At 52.6% G+C, this 15,432-nt stretch overlaps 1 protein-coding gene across 12 annotated transcripts in view; it reads left to right on the top strand.

The window, feature by feature from the left end:
* The window catches only part of ANKRD24 (ankyrin repeat domain 24), a 41,551-nt gene that overhangs the window by 9,066 nt on the left and 17,053 nt on the right, over positions 1-15,432 (top strand). For 5 of the 12 annotated variants that reach the window (XM_009193186.4, XM_017952090.3, XM_009193184.4 and 2 more), the window contains 8 exons: positions 7,246-7,332; positions 7,439-7,569; positions 7,646-7,734; positions 9,603-9,667; positions 10,470-10,527; positions 14,500-14,570; positions 14,760-14,866; positions 15,046-15,233. In XM_009193186.4, the coding sequence (XP_009191450.2) occupies positions 7,246-7,332; positions 7,439-7,569; positions 7,646-7,734; positions 9,603-9,667; positions 10,470-10,527; positions 14,500-14,570; positions 14,760-14,866; positions 15,046-15,233 (796 nt within the window). The remainder of the gene's footprint in view (positions 1-7,245; positions 7,333-7,438; positions 7,570-7,645; positions 7,735-9,602; positions 9,668-10,469; positions 10,528-14,499; positions 14,571-14,759; positions 14,867-15,045; positions 15,234-15,432) is intronic. The other 7 variants (XM_009193192.4, XM_009193188.4, XM_009193190.4 and 4 more) reach the window with 4 other exon arrangements.

The following is a 15,432-nucleotide window of genomic DNA, read 5'->3' as shown; positions in this document are numbered from 1 at the left end:
ACGTTGCCCAAGCTGGTCTTGAACTCATGGCCTCAAGCGATCCTCCTGCCTTAGCCTTCCAAAGTGCTGGGATTACAGACATGAGCCACCACGCCTGGCCAGGCCTCGTATTTTCATTTTTTCACTGAGGCCTACGAAACCTGTAGTTGGTCCTGCATGGAATACAGCAGTGACTAAGATAGACAATAATCGCTGTCCCTAAGGAGGTGACATTCTAAGGAAGAGATCAGGAGGAAACAAGCTGGGCACGGTGGCTTACGCCTGTAATCCCAGCACTTTAGGAGGTCAAGGTGGGAGGATCACCTGAGCCCAGGAGTTCGAGACCAGCCTAGGCAACATAGCAAGACCCCGTCTCTTCAAAAAAATTCAAAAATTAGTTGGGTATGGTGGTGTGTGCCTCTGGTCTCCAGTTACTCAGGAGGCTGAGGTGGGAGGACCACTTGAGCCCAGGAGGTTGAGGCTACAGTGAACTGTGATTGCACCACTGCACTCCAGCCTGGGTGACAGAGCAAGACCTTGTGCCAAAATAAATAAATAAATAAATATAAGAGTAAACACAATATTTTTAAAAAGATATGTAGGTGGTGATAAAAGGCCCGGCGTGGTAGTTCCCACCTGTAATCCCAGCACTTTGGGAGGCCGAGGTGGGTGGATCACTTAAAGTCAGGAGTTTGAGACCAGCCTGGCCAACATGGCAAAACCCTGTATCTACTAAAAAATACAAAAGTTAGCCGGGCGTGGTGGCGGGCACCTGTAATCCCAGCTACTCGGGAGTCTGAGGCAGAAGAATCACTTGAATCTGGGAAGCAGGGGTTGCAGTGAGCCAAGATCCCTCCACTGTACTCCAGCCTGGGCAATACAGTGAGACTCCATCAGAAAAAAAAAAAAAAGCAATAAAGGAAAAATACAGTCTAAGACAGGGCTGTCAGAGAAGGGCTCTTGGAAGAGGCATCTCCAGGTGTGGACAGCAGTAAATTAAGCAGCCATGTGCGTGGTGGGGCAGGTGCTCCAGGCAGAAGGAGCTGCAGACACCGAGGCTCAGAGGTGGGACCCAGCCGTTTGAAGGACAGGAAGGAGGCTGCTATGGCAGCATGGGTTGCACCAAGGGAAATGTAAACAGAGATGATGGCAGGCGCGGTGGCACATGCCTGTAATCCCATCACTTTGGGAGGCTGAGGCGGGCGGATCCCCTGAGGTCAGGAGTTCAAGACCAGCCTGGTCAACATGGTGAAACCCCGTCTCTACTAAAAATACAAAAATTAGCCAGGCACGGTGGCGGGTGCCTGTAATCCCAGCTACTCGGGAGGCTGAGGCACGAGAATCGCTTAAAGCCGGGAGGTGGAGTTTGCAGTGAGCCGAGATCGTGCCACTGCACTCCAGCCTGGCGACAGAGTGAGACTCCCTCAAAAAAGAAAGGAAGAGAGGGAAGGAGGGAGGGGAAATTCCATGAGGTCAGGGACTGGCAAAGAGGGGCTGCTCAGAGAAGGGTTGGCAAATTTTTTCTTAAAAGGCCAGAGGGTAACTATTTTTGGTTCGTGGTGTAGATCAGCCTCAGCTCTGCCATTGCAGCCTGAGAATAGCCTTTGATTATCTGCACTTTTTTTTTCATACCCTGCGTGTGGCATCCAGCCATCTATAAATGAATGGGCAGGGCTTGGCCCCAATACAACTTTATTTATGGACACTGAAATGTGAGTTTTTTTGTTTTGTTTTGTTTTGAGGTGGAGTCTGGCTCTGTCGCCCAGGCTAGAGTGCTCTCGGGTTACCGCAACCTCAGCCTCCCACGTTCAAGCGATTCTCCTGCCTCAGCCTCACGAGTAGCTGGGATTACAGGCGTGCATCACCATGCCTGGCTAATTTTTGTATTGTTAGTAGAGACGGGGTTTCACCATGTTGACCAGGCTGGTCTCAAACTCCTGACCTCAGGCCATCAGCCCACCTTGCCCTCCCAAAGTGCTGGGATTGTAGGCATGAGCCACTGCGCCTAGCCAGAAATGTGAATTTCATATCATTTTTCACGCGTCAGGAAGGATGATTCTTATTTTGCTTTCCCCCGCCCCCCAACGACTCACACGTGTAAATACCATTCTCTGCGGAAACAGGCAGTGGGCAGGATCTGGGCAGTTTGCATTTTAAGCTGAGTGAGGTCTCTGGAGGCTGCTGTGCAGGAGAGAGAGATGAGGTCTGATGCAGGGTTTAGGAAGCCGCCTCTGGCTGCTGGGGGAGAAGGGACAAGGCGACAAGGTCAGAGGCTGGAGACCAGGAAGGATGCATCCCAGAGGCAGAACCTGCAGTGATGGGGCTAGACTACGGTGGTGGCCGTGGAAGGGGTGAAAAGGGGCAGAACAGGACCCAGTGTGCAGCCAGTGGGCTTGGCTGGTGGACCGAATATGGGGCAAGAGAGAGGCATCAGGGTGATGCCAGGGCTTGGATGAATCCTGGAGGGATGGCATTATCCATGGTATACCTCAGTGGGCCCGAGGGGCATTTGCTCTGATTTTTTTTTTTTTTTGAGATGGAGTCTCTCTCCGTCTCCCAGGCTGGAGTGCAGTGGCTGATTCAGCCTGAGCCGCCAGACTCCAGCCTTTTTTCTCGAATGGAGGTTCATCTTCTAGCCACCTGGTGGCTGGAGTGCAATGGCTGCATTCGCTCACACTGTAACCTCCACTCCCAGGCTCAAGGACTGCCTTAGTCTCCCAAGTAGTTGGGATTGCAGGCATGCACCACCACGCCTGGCTAGTTAGGAGCTTTTAGTAGAGATGGGGTTTAAGCATGCTGGCCAGACTGTTCTGAACTCCCACCTCTCAGGTGATCTGCCTGGCCTGCCTCCCAAAGCGCTTGGGATGACAGGCGGAGCGCATCGGGCCTGGCCATTTGCTCTGATCTTGTGGCATCCAGGAGGGCAAGTGCAGGAGACAATTGGAAACCGAATCCATGAGTCACAGTGGATCCATTTCAGTCTCTTCTCTGGAGAAGCTCAGAGGACCTTCCCACCCCCAAGGGTGAAAAGAGAGAGGAGTTCCAAGGACACCCTCCTTCCCAAATGCCTGTCACTTTCCATTTTACTGCCTTGGTTCCCACTCCTCCCTCCTCTTGTCCAAAGGTGTCTAAGAGGGCTGGGCGCGGTGGCTCATGCCTGTAATTCCAACACTTTGGGAGGCCAAGGCAGGCCGATCACGAGGTCAGAGTTCAAGACAGCCTGGCCCACATGACGAAACCCCGTCTCTACTAAAAATACAAAGATTCATGGCCGGGCGCGGTGGCTCGAGCCTGTAATCCCAGCACTTTGGGAGGCCAAGACGGGCGGATCACGAGGTCAGGAGATCGATACCATCCTGGCTAACACGGTGAAACCCCGTCTCTACTAAAAAATACAAAAAACTAGCTGGGTGTGGCAGTGGGCGCCTGTAGTCCCAGCTACTCGGGTGGCTGAGGCAGGAGAATGGCATGAACCCGGGAGGTGGAGCTTGCAGTGAGCTGAGATTGTGCCACTGCGCTCCAGCCTGGGCAACAGAGCGAGACTCCATCTCAAAAAAAAAAAAAAAATTTCGCTAGGCGTGGTGGCGCATGCCTGTAATCCCAGCTACTCGGGAGGCTGAGGCAGGAGAATTGCTTGAACCTGGGAGGCAGAGGTTGCAGTGAGCTGAGATGATGCTACTGTACTCCAACCCAGACGACAGAGCAAGACTCCTTTTCAATAAATAAATAAATAAATAATGTCTAAGAATAATCACAGGCCACAGCAACATGTGAATGAATGGTCAATGCTCACCCAGCCCTAAGCCAGTGGTCAGTGTGTCAATGGAGGGACACTTGCCAATGTTGGGACATCTGTGGTTGTCACAACTTGGAGGTGCTCCGGATGTGGAGTGGGTGGAGGCCAAGGATGCTACTCACCACCCTGCAGTGCCCAGGACAGCCCCACCCTAGAGAAAGATCCAGCCTCAAATGCCCACAGTGCCTCCTTGGTGCCTGTCCCATTATCTATCTAATTTAACAGTTAAGAAATTGAGAGGGAGAATTTCAGAGAGGGAAAGCGATTAGCTCAAGGTCACACAGCAAGGATGACATAACCAAACTGAATTCAAGCCCCTGTCGCCTGTCTGCTGGGTCGTTCTTCTTAAATTCTGGCTCTGGAAGTCCTCGGTTTTTTTTTTGTTGTTGTTTGTTTTTGTTATTATTTGTTTGTTTTGCAATGGAGTCTCGCTCTGTCACTCAGGCTGGAGTGCAGTGACGCCATCTCGGCTTACTGCAACCTCTGCCTCCCGGGTTCAAGCAATTCTCCTGCCTCACTTCTTGAGTAGCTGGGATTATAGGCGCCCGCCACCACACCCAGTTCATTTTTGCATTTTTAGTAGAGACAAGGTTTCACTATGTTGGTCAAGCTGATCTCGAACTCCTGACCTCAGGTGATCCGCCCGCCTCGGCCTCCCAAAGTGCTGGGATTAGAGGCATGAGCCACCGCTCCTGACCTCCAGGGCTCCTTCTAAAATGCCAGCTGCCTGCAAGGGTCTTGGCTGTGCTCCCAGAGTCTCCAGGCCTGCGAATGCTGCGTGGCATCCAGTAGGTGCTCAATAAATACTTATTGCACGAAGGAGCATCTCCCCCAAGTGTTCATCTGATGCATATTTGCGGAGCACCTGCCGTGGGCCAGGCACTGGGTACGCGGCAGTGACCAAGAGGAACCCAAGGCTCCTCCTCTGCTGGAGGAGCTGCGGTCCCAGGAGTGGCGGAAATGGACCAGAAATGGCTAGAGAATGTCAGAGCTGCGCCAGGGCCAGCTAGCTCTTTCTGTGTCACAGTTTTATTGTGCGCTTACTGTATGCCAGGCACTGGTCGACTGAGTGCTGCGCAGGTAGTACTTCAGCATCCTCCCAGTAACCCTCCGCGGTAGGAACTATTTATTATGAAACCCATTTTAGAGAGGAGGAAGGTGAAGTCCAAAACTGGTAAGTCTGTTGGCCCAGTCATATAGGCAGGAAAGGCTGGGGCAGGGGCGGGGTGCTGGATTCAAATACAGGTGTGTAGGACTGCAGATCCCCATTGGCGAATGAATGAATGAATGAATGAAATAAATGGAAGGGATGGAATGGAATGGAATGGTGGAAGGAATGGAATGGAATGAATGGAAGGAAGGATAATGAATGGAATGGAATGGAATGGAATGGAATGGAATGAATGTAATGGTGGAATGGAATGGAATAGAATGGTGGAATGGAATGGATGGAATGGAGCTGGAATGAATGGAATAAATGAGTGGAATGAATGGAATGGAGTGGAATGGAATGGTGGAATGGAAGGAATGGAATGGAATGGAATGGAATGGATACAAGGAATGAATGGAATGGAAATGGATGGAATGAATGAAAGGGTGGAATGGTGGAAGGAATGGAATGGATCGAGTGGAATGGAATGGAATGGAATGGAACAATGGAATGGAATGGAATGGAGTTTGGAATGAATGGAATGAGTAAATGAATGGAATGGAATGAAAGGGTGGAGCGTAATAAACAAATGGATGAATGAACGAATGAATAAGTGGAATGGAATGAATGAATATGGAATGAATGAATAAAAGTGTGGAATGAATGAAAGGAAATAAATAAATGGAAGGAATGGACAAAGGAATGGAATGGAATGGAATAATGAATGAATGGCAGTGGAATGGAATGAATGGGTGGAATGGAATGAATAATGGAAGGAATGGAATGGAATGAATGGTGGAAGGAAAGTGGTGGAGGTTTGAATGGTGGAGGTGGATGGATGTGGAGATGGAAGGAATGGAAAGGAAACTTCTTAGGTGACAGGTCAGGAGGCCGGGCGGTGCCCTCCCTCATCGCCCAGCCCCCTTCCTGGGTCTTCCCATTCCATCCCGTGGGGGAGGGGGCTGGCGAGGGGGGCGAGGGGGAGGGGGCGGCACCAGGGAGGGCGGGACCGGGCGGGCGGGGCGGGGAGCTCCGGCAGCGCCCAGCCCCGCCTTCCGGCCGCTCCCCGCGGTCCCTCCAGCCCCTCCGGCCGCCGCCTCATCCTGGAACCCCGTGCGCCCCCCGCGCCCCGCGCCCCGGACGCCATGAAGCAGCTGTGTCTGTGCGCAGCCGCCTCCTTCGCGGTAGGGCCTGGGGAGGGGGCGCGGGAGCGGGCGGGGCGCGGGTACTTCCTCTTCCCTCTCTTCCCCGTCCCCGGCTGACCTGGACCACCCCCTCATTCCAGACCCGGGAAAGATGGGCGGGGGAGGGGACAGAGGTTGGGGCAGCTTTTGGGGGGATGGAAGAGACATTTGGGGAGACATGTGGACACGTTTTGGAAGACACTTGGAAACAAATGGGGACATTTAGGAGCATTTAGAGGGCATTGGGGGGTGCAGTTTTGGGAAAACATTTTGGAGACAGATGGGGTCACTGAGGGGACAACTTGGAGGCTATTTTGAGAGAGGCGATTTTGCGAAGAGGTAATGGTTTGGAGAACAGTTTTGAAGAACAGTTGAGGGATGTTTTTGGAGGATATTTTTGGGACATGACGGGCTCATTGGGAAGGATGGTTTTACAGAACACTTCAGGAATTTCGGGGAGACATTTTGTAATGCATTTCAGGCTATAGTTATGGGAGGAGAAGCCTCGGGATGTTTAGGGGACAGTGGTGGCATTTCAGGGCAGTTGTGGATAAACAGTGCAGAGGATGATCCTGAGAGACGTTTAGGGGGCCTTTTAGGGGTTCAGATGGGACTTTGGAGGGTAGTTTGGAAAAGACTGATGGATCCATTTGCTGGGGGCGATGTTGCAGGGGTGGTTTTCACTAACGGATGAGTTGTGGGACAACTTTTTTTGTTGTACACACAAGGGGTCTTGCTGTGTTGCCCAGGCTGGTCTCAAAATTCCTGGGCTCAAATGATCCTCCCACCTCAGCCTCCCAAGCAGCTACAGGGATGAGCCACCACGCCCTGCTGACTTTTTTTATTTTTTGTAGAGACGGGGTCCTACTGTGTTGCCCAAGTTGGTCTCAAACTCCTGGGCTCAAGCGATCCTCCCACCTTGGCCTCCCCAAGTGCTGGGATGACAGGCGTGAGCCCCCGCGCCTGGTCCAGGGAACAACCTTTTGTCCCTGCCAGGGGGCTGCTCAGGGGATGATGCTGGTGGTGGGCTTTTGTTGGACAACTAGGGTGATGGGCCTGGGGGCAGATGCTGGGGGTCACAGGCTTGGGGAACACTGTCTGAGGACCCCCTCGCCCAGGACCACCTCCCCCTGCAGCTGCGGCTCAGCCCCACTGACCTTGGCTCCTGCCCGCCCTGCGGCCCCTGCCCCATCCCGAAGCCGGCAGCCAGAGGCAGGCGCCAGGCAAGTGCCCAGGGGCAGGCGGTGAGAGCCCGGAGGCCCTGTCAGGGGGCGCGGGGAGGGGTCAGGGGCCAACCCTGCCCCACGCACCTGTGGGTGTGCCCTGCAGAGTCAAGACTGGGGCAAGAGTGACGAGAGGCTGCTACAAGCTGTGGAAAACAACGATGCACCTCGGGTGGCCACCCTCATCGCCCGCAAGGGACTGGTGCCCACGAAGCTAGACCCCGAGGGCAAGTCCGCGTGAGTGCCCGTGACCCGGGAGAGAGATGGCTGAGGGGTGCAACCTGCTGGCTGAGCCCTTGTCTCTCACTTCCAGGTTCCACCTGGCAGCCATGCGGGGTGCGGCCAGCTGTCTGGAGGTGATGATAGCTCATGGTGCCAATGTCATGAGCACGGACGGGGCAGGTACTGCCAGCTGGGCCCCGGGGAGGGAGGAGGAGCTCAGCCCAGGTGCCCAGTCTGAGCGTCCAGCCAGGCCCTGATTCCAGGCCTCAATGTTCCCCGCTGAAAAAGGGGGAGGCTCCCTCTGGTGCCCCTCCCCTGCCCCCAGGGAGACACACAGGGGCATGTTAGGATGGGGTGGCCAAAAACAGAGACTGTGGCTGGCACTGAGCAAAGCGAGTGGACAGCTTGTGGATGGGGAGTGACTAGGATTCAGGTATTGGTTCAGTTGGATGGGGAAATAGCTGGCACAGGGAAGTAGCTGGGGCTTGGAGGATAGCTGCAAAGTTTCTGGGGTTTTGTTGTTTTGTTTTTCTTTTTTTAGGGGAGGGACACAGTCTCCCTTTGTCACCCAGGCTTGAGTGCAATGGGCATGATCTCAGCTCACTGCAGTCTCCACCTCCCGGGCCCAAGAGATTCTCCAACCTCAGCCTCCCAAGTAGCTAGGACTACAGGCGCACACCACCACGCCCAATTAATTTTTCTATTCTTAGTAGAGATATGGTCTCCCTGTGTTGCCCAGGCCAGTCTTGAACTCCTGGGCTCTAAGTGATCCTTCCACCTCAGCCTCCCAATGTGTTGAGATTATAGGTGTGAGCCACCATGCCCAGCCTGGGGAAGTTTCTAGAAAGTGACTGAGGCAGAGGAAGAACCTGGGGCTTGGGAGATAACTGGGACTATTGGACGAACTAAGCTTTGAGGTGTATCTGGGATGTGGGAGTATCCGAGATCAAGGAAGTGACTGAAGGGAACTACTTGGAGTTTGGAGGAGGAACTGGATTCATGAGAGTAGCTGAGCTTGCAAAGTATCTGGGGCAGGAGAATAACAAGTAGAGTTTGGGGAATATCTGAGGTATGTGGGATAGCTGGGATCTAGAAGTAGCTGGAGTTGTGGGAGCAGGTGGAGCTGTGGGAGTAGCTTGAGCTCTTGGAGTAGCTGGGGTACAAGGAGAACTTGTATGTATGTATGACTTACCTGGGGACCTGGGGGGAATAACTGAGATAAAAATGTGTGGCCAAAAGGACTAGTTGGGGCTCAGGAGGCAACTAGCATGGGGACACAGTTAAATCTGAAGCTTTAGGGCCACAGGCATGATGGGCAGGGTATATGGAGTAGCTGGGGATTCGTGGAGCATCAAACAGGGACAGAGTTGGCATGTGGAAGAGCAAGGGTATGTGGATTGGAAGAACATGTACGGCAACTGTGGGTTGTGAAGGGCAGAGCTGAAACTTTGGTGTAGTTGACCCTGTAGAGTATCTGGGGATATGGGGAGTAGCTGAGGCAATAGGGCTTGAGGAATAGCGGGGTGTGGAGAGTCACTGAGGTGGGATTGTCTGGAATACAGACTAGCCACGGCTTGGAGAGTCTCTGGGTACAGGGAATAGCATGGTTTTGAGAAGTACCTGACGGTGGGGCACAATGGCTCATGCCTGTTAATCCCAGCACTTTGGGAGGCTAAGATGGGAGGATCGCATGAGCCAAGGAGTTCAAGACCAGCTTGGGCAACATAGCAAGACCCCCGTCTCTACAGAAAATACAAATACAGTAGCCGGACATGGTGGCACTTGCCTGTAGTCTCAGCTACTCGGGAGGCTGAGACAGGAGGATCGCTTGAGCCTAGGTGTTCAAGCCTACAGTGAGCTATGGTCACACTGCACTCTAGCCTGGGTGACAGAGCAAGATCCTGTCTGTAGGGAAAAAAGAGAGAAATACTAGGGTTCAGGGACTTTGCTAGATACAGAAATTCATCACAAGTCTTGACATGGCTTGGGGAGCAGCTGGGAGCTACTTGAATAGCTGGAGCTCCAGTAAATCTTCTTTCCTTCCCCAGGTTACAATGCCCTCCACCTGGCCGCCAAATACGGGCACCCACAGTGCTTGAAGCAACTACTGCAGGTCATTTACTTTCTTATCTCAGCTACTTCGTTGGCCCCTACTACTCCTGAGTTCCAGCAGTTCCTTGAACCCCCAGATGCTCTATGAATCCTAGATATTCCTTGGCCCCTTTTACTCCAGAACCCTAGCTACTCCCTGGATAACCAGATACTCTCAGACCATCCACATGCTTCTCTTATTTAAGATATACTCCCGAGCCGGGCGTGGTGGCTCAGGCCTGTACTCCCAGCACTTTGGGAGGCTGAGGCTGGTGGATCGCCTGAGGTCAGGAGTTCGAGACCAGCCTGGCCAACATAGTGAAACCCTGTCTCTACTATAAATACAAAAAATTAGCTGGGAGTGGTGGCGTGTGCCTATAATCCCAGCTACTAGGGAGGCTGAGGCAGGAGAATCCCTTGAACTCGGGAGGCGGAGGTTGCAGTGAGCCAAGATCACGCCATTGCACTCCAGCCTGGGCAACAAGAGTGAAATACCATATATATATATATATATATATATATATATATATATGTACATATACTCCCAGTGCCAGGTATTTCCTGAGTTCTGTTTCTCCCCAAGCCCTAGGTCCTTTCTTAGACCCAGACACTCGTAGAGTTCCCAGCTACTCCCCAAATTCCCAGCTGCTTCTCAGCTCCCAGCTATTTTCTTTTCTCACCAAGTTTCATGAAAATGGAGTCACGTGGGGACCAGGGAAGGGTGGGGCTGAAGTATAGCAGAGCCCAGGGTGGGGAAGACAGTCCTAGAGAAATTAGGCAGCAAGAAGGATGGCTCCGCCTCAAAGGACTTGCCCCATCCCCAGGCTTCCTGCGTGGTGGACGTCGTGGACAGCAGCGGGTGGACTGCCCTACACCATGCAGGTGGGTGCAGCCCAGCCCTGCCCTGACCCCGTAGCCCAGAGGGTGCTAGACTTGGGGGTTATTCTACCCAGGACCCTAGGGATCTGACATGCTATGAAGCTTTCTGTTTCCTCCTTTCTTTTCTTTTTTTTTTTTTTTGAGACAGAGTCTCACTCTGTTGCCCAGGCTAGAGTGCAGTGGCGAGATCTCAGCTCACTGTAACCTCCACCTCCCAGGTTCAAGCAGTTTTCCTGCCTCAACCTCCCCAGTAGCTGGGACTACAGGCACCTGCCACCACGCCTGGCTAATTTTTTTGTATTTTTAGTAAAGACGGGGTTTCACCATGTTGGCCAGGATGGTCTCGAACTCCTGACCTCAGGTGATCCACCTGCCTTGGCCTCCCAAAGTGCTGGGATTACAGGCGTGAGCCACCACTCCTGGCATTCCTTTTCTTTTTATGAAATAGGGTCTTGCTCTGTTGCCCAGGCTGAAGTACAGTGGTGCAATCATGGCTCACTGCATCCTTGACCTCCTGGGTTCAAACAATCCTTCTGCCTCAGCTTCCCAAGTAACTGGGACCACAGGCATGCACCACCATGCCTGGCTAATATTTTAAATTTAGTTGTAGATACAGGATCTTGCTATGTTGCCCAGACTGATCTCAAACTCCTGGGCTCAAGTGATCCTCCCACCTTGGCCACTCAAAGTGCTGGAATTACAAGCGTGAGTCACCCCACCTAGCCTCCTTTTTTTTTTTTTTTTTTTTTGAGATAGAATCTCCCTCTGTCGCTCAGGCTGCAGTTCAATGGTGCAATCTCGGCTCACTGCAACCTCCACCTCCCAGGTTCAAGCAATTCTTCTGCCTTAGCCTCCTGAGTAGCTGGGATTACAGGCCTGTGCCACAACACCTGCCTAAAATTTTTTTGTATTTTTAGTAGAGGCAGGGTTTCACCATGTTGACCAGGCTGGTCTTGAACTCCTGACCTCAGGTGATCTGCCCGCCTCGGCCTGCCAAAGTGCTGGGGTTACAGGCGTGAGCCACCATGCCAGCCCTTCTCCTCCTTTTTTATTACCTACTGTATGCCAGGCACTGGAGCCCATCATAAATCCCGGTTACCCTTTGAACTGCAGGCTTTTAGCCCATTGCACAGATGAGGCTTAACTTGTCTGCAGGTAAGTCGTAGGGAATCCAGGTCATCTGACCTCAAGGAGCAGCCGATTGTACTCCTGGTCTTTGTGAGGATGAGGAGAGGTCCCTAGGGTTTAATTTCCTTTGAGGAGCTCCTAGGAGATATCAGGAAAACCATAACTTCAGGCAGCTGGCACCCTCATAATCACCAAATCCAATCTCCTTCCCAGAGGGAGGGAAAGGGGCCCACGGATGTGAACCAGAACCCACAGCCCCCGATCTGTCCGCTGTGCCCATGAAATTCAGGCGTGGCTTTCGCTGCCGACTCACGAAACATCTGTTCTTTTGGAAACTCAGAATAAAATTGGGCTTTTGGGATTTTAGTCCCTGAGGGAGAATTCCCTGCAGTTGGAGTATGCTGCCACCTAGTGGCAGCAATGCCTCTGGTCACAATACCGGAGCCGGTTGGTTTTTGTCATTCAACAGTTACCGAGCACTTTGGAAGGCCCAGGCAGGCAGATTACTGGAGGTCAGGAGTTCGAGAATAGCCTGGCCAACATGGTGAAACCCTGTCTCTACTAATAATAAAAAATTAAGGCCAGGCGCGGTGGCTCACGCCTGTAATCCCAGCACTTTGGGGGCCCGAGGCGGGCGGATCGAGACCATCCTGGCTAATCCGGTGAAACCCCGTCTCTACTAAAAATACAAAAAATTAGCTGGGTGTAGTGGCAGGCGCCTGTAGTCCTAGCTACTCGGGAGGCTGAGGCAGGAGAAGCGCTTGAACCTGGGAGGTGGAGGTTGCAGTGAGCCGAGATCGTGCCACTGCGTAGCCTGGGCAACAGAGCAAGACTCCATCTCAAAAAAAACAAACAACAACAGAAAACAGTTATTGAGTACCTACTGTGCGTCAGGCACTGTTCTACATGTTGTAGATAAGGTTTGCAGCAATCAAAACCTCATACTCCCTCAGACACACAGCAGGTACCCAAATAGAGTTTATTGACTACAAAATGGATTTTTGTGCATAGACTGTATGTCAACCTGCTGGAATTCACACCCAGGGATTCCAGAGACTGTGTTCTTGTCTCAGCTGCACAGCCTCCTGGGGAGCCTCCCTGTCTCCACTCTGGTCCTGCGCAAATGGCAGTAGGAGGGATCTCTTAAAATATAAATAGGCCAGGCACAGTGGTGCAGGCCTGTAATCCCAGCGCTATGGGAGGCAGAGGTGGGAGGGTTGCTTGAGCCCAGGAGTTTGAGACCAGCCTGAACAACATGGCAAAACCCCATCTCTACTAAAAATATAAAAATTAGCCAAGTGTGATGGCTCATGTCTATAATCCCAGCTACTTGGGAGGCTGAGGCAGGAGAATCGTTGGAACCCAGGAGGCGGAGGTTGCAGTCATCCAAGATCATACCCCTGCACTCCAGTGTGGGTGCAGAGGGAGACTCTGTCTCAAAAAATAAAAATAAAAATAAAATAAAATAAAATAAATAAATGTAGAAGCAGGGCCGGGCGTGGTGGCTCCACGCTATAATCCCAGGTTTTTGGGAGCCAGAGGCAGGAGGATTGCTTGAGCCCAGGAGTTTGAGACCAGCCTGGGCAATATAGTGACATTCCATTTCCATAAAAAAAATCCAAGGCCGGGCGCGGTGGCTCAAGCCTGTAATCCCAGCACTTTGGGAGGCCGAGACGGGCGGATCACGAGGTCAGGAGATCGAGACTATCCTGGCTAACACGGTGAAACCCCGTCTCTACTTAAAAAAAAAAAAAAAAAAACAAAAAACTAGCTGGGCGAGGTGGCGGGCGCCTGTAGTCCCAACTACTCGGGAGGCTGAGGCAGGAGAATGGTGTGAACCCGGGAGGCGGAGCTTGCAGTGAGCTGAGATCCGGCCACTGCACTCCAGCCTGGGTGACAGAGCGAGACTCCATCTCAAAAAAAAAATAATAATAATAAAATAAAAAATCCAAAAGAAAATTAGCCAGGAGTGGTGGTGCATGCCCACACTCCCGGCCACTCAGGAGGCCAAGGCGAGCAGATTGCTTGAGCCCAAGAGTTCAAGAAAAGCCTGGGCAACATAGCAAGACCTTGTCTCTAAAAAAACAAAATAAAGTAAAAATTAGCCAGTCATGGTTGCACATGCCTGTAGTGTGGGTCTCATGCCTGTAATCCCAGCCCCTCGGGAGGCTGAGGCAGGAGGATTGCTTGAGCCCAGGAGTTCGAGACCAGCCTGGGCAACACAGTGAGACCCCGTCTCTACAGAAAGTAGAGGGAACCACAGTGCTTGGGACTAGCAGTTGGCAGACTTAGATCCTAGATCTGACTCTTCCTGTGACCCCACTGGGTGACCCCAGGCCTGGTTGGGCCTTGCTTTCTGCATCTGTAAAATGCAAAATTTGCCTTTGTTACAAATCTCCCAGGGTACGTGGGAATTTCTCATGAAATAAAGGGGCAGGGTCACACCCAGGCAGAAAGTCCCCAGAAAAGGTTGAAGTCTCACCCTACCCCTACTCTTCCCCCTTTTGTTTTTCTTCCTTTCTTTTCTTGGTTTTTGAGACAAGATCTCACTCTGTCACCCAGGCTGGTGTGCAGTGGCGCCATCATGGCTCACTGCAGCCTTGAAACTCCTGAGCTCAAGCAGTCCTCCTGCTTCAGCCTCCCGAGTAGCTGGTTCCACAGACACATGCCACCACACCCAGATAATTTTTGCTTTTTTTTTTTTTTTTTTTTTTTACAGGATCTTGCTATGTTGGCCCAGGTTGGTCTCGAACTCCTGGGCTCAAGTGATCCTCCTGCCTCGGCCTCCCAAGGTGCTGGGATTACAGGGTTGAGCTACCACACCCGACAACCTTTTCTCTTTTGCAGTGGCTGGTGGCTGTCTCTCCTGTTCAGAGGTGCTCTGCTCCTTTAAGGCACATCTAAACCCCCAAGATCGGGTAAGCTTCTGGGATCTCTTTGGGGAAGATGTTATGCTTGAGGTATGCTGCCACCAAGTGGCAGTATCTCAGGCACCCTTTGAAAGCCTGAGAAAGTTCAAGGTGAAAACTCAAGGGCGGTTATATAGGCTTCTGCACCTCCTGGGGGTCAGTTTCTCATGCCATCACATCCCTCCTCCTCCCTACCAGTCAGGTGCAACACCCCTCATTATAGCAGCTCAGATGTGTCACACAGACCTGTGCCGTCTCCTGCTGCAGCAAGGAGCTGCCGTGAATGATCAGGACCTGCAAGGCAGGTGAGCATCTCCCCTCCCAGCCAGTCCACCCTATGCTGTGTGACCTTGGGCAAGACTCTTAACCTCTCTGAGTAAAGTGATCTAGCCAGCCTCCTCTTCCCAGCCCGGCCTGGGTGCTGAGGTGGGCGTGGGGGCTTGGGGGATGTTCTCATCTCCTCAGTAGCCCCCTCCCCTGGTAGGACGGCCCTGATGCTGGCCTGTGAGGGGGCCAGCCCGGAAACAGTGGAAGTCCTGCTGCAGGGCGGAGCCCAGCCGGGCATCACCGATGCGCTGGGGCAGGACGCGGCTCACTATGGCGTGCTGGCGGGGGACAAGCTCATCCTGCACCTTCTGCAAGAGGCGGCCCAGCGCCCCTCCCCACCCAGCGGTATGCAAGCCCCATCTCCCCGCTGCATTTGCTTCTTGGCAGCTTCTTGTCACCCGTTTTCTTTATCGTGAATAGTTTCAAGGTACCCCTGACTGTCTGCATTCTAGGAGGTCCCAGAGCTTACCCAATTCTACTCAGAACAGTTTCAAGGAGCCCCAGGGCATTTAGAGTAGTCTAGGAGGGGGTCTGCTTCTCCTTT

The sequence above is a fragment of the Papio anubis genome, chromosome 20 (genome assembly GCF_008728515.1).
Source record: "Papio anubis isolate 15944 chromosome 20, Panubis1.0, whole genome shotgun sequence".
NCBI lineage: Eukaryota > Metazoa > Chordata > Mammalia > Primates > Cercopithecidae > Papio > Papio anubis.
This window is presented reverse-complemented; position numbering and strand designations above follow the sequence as displayed.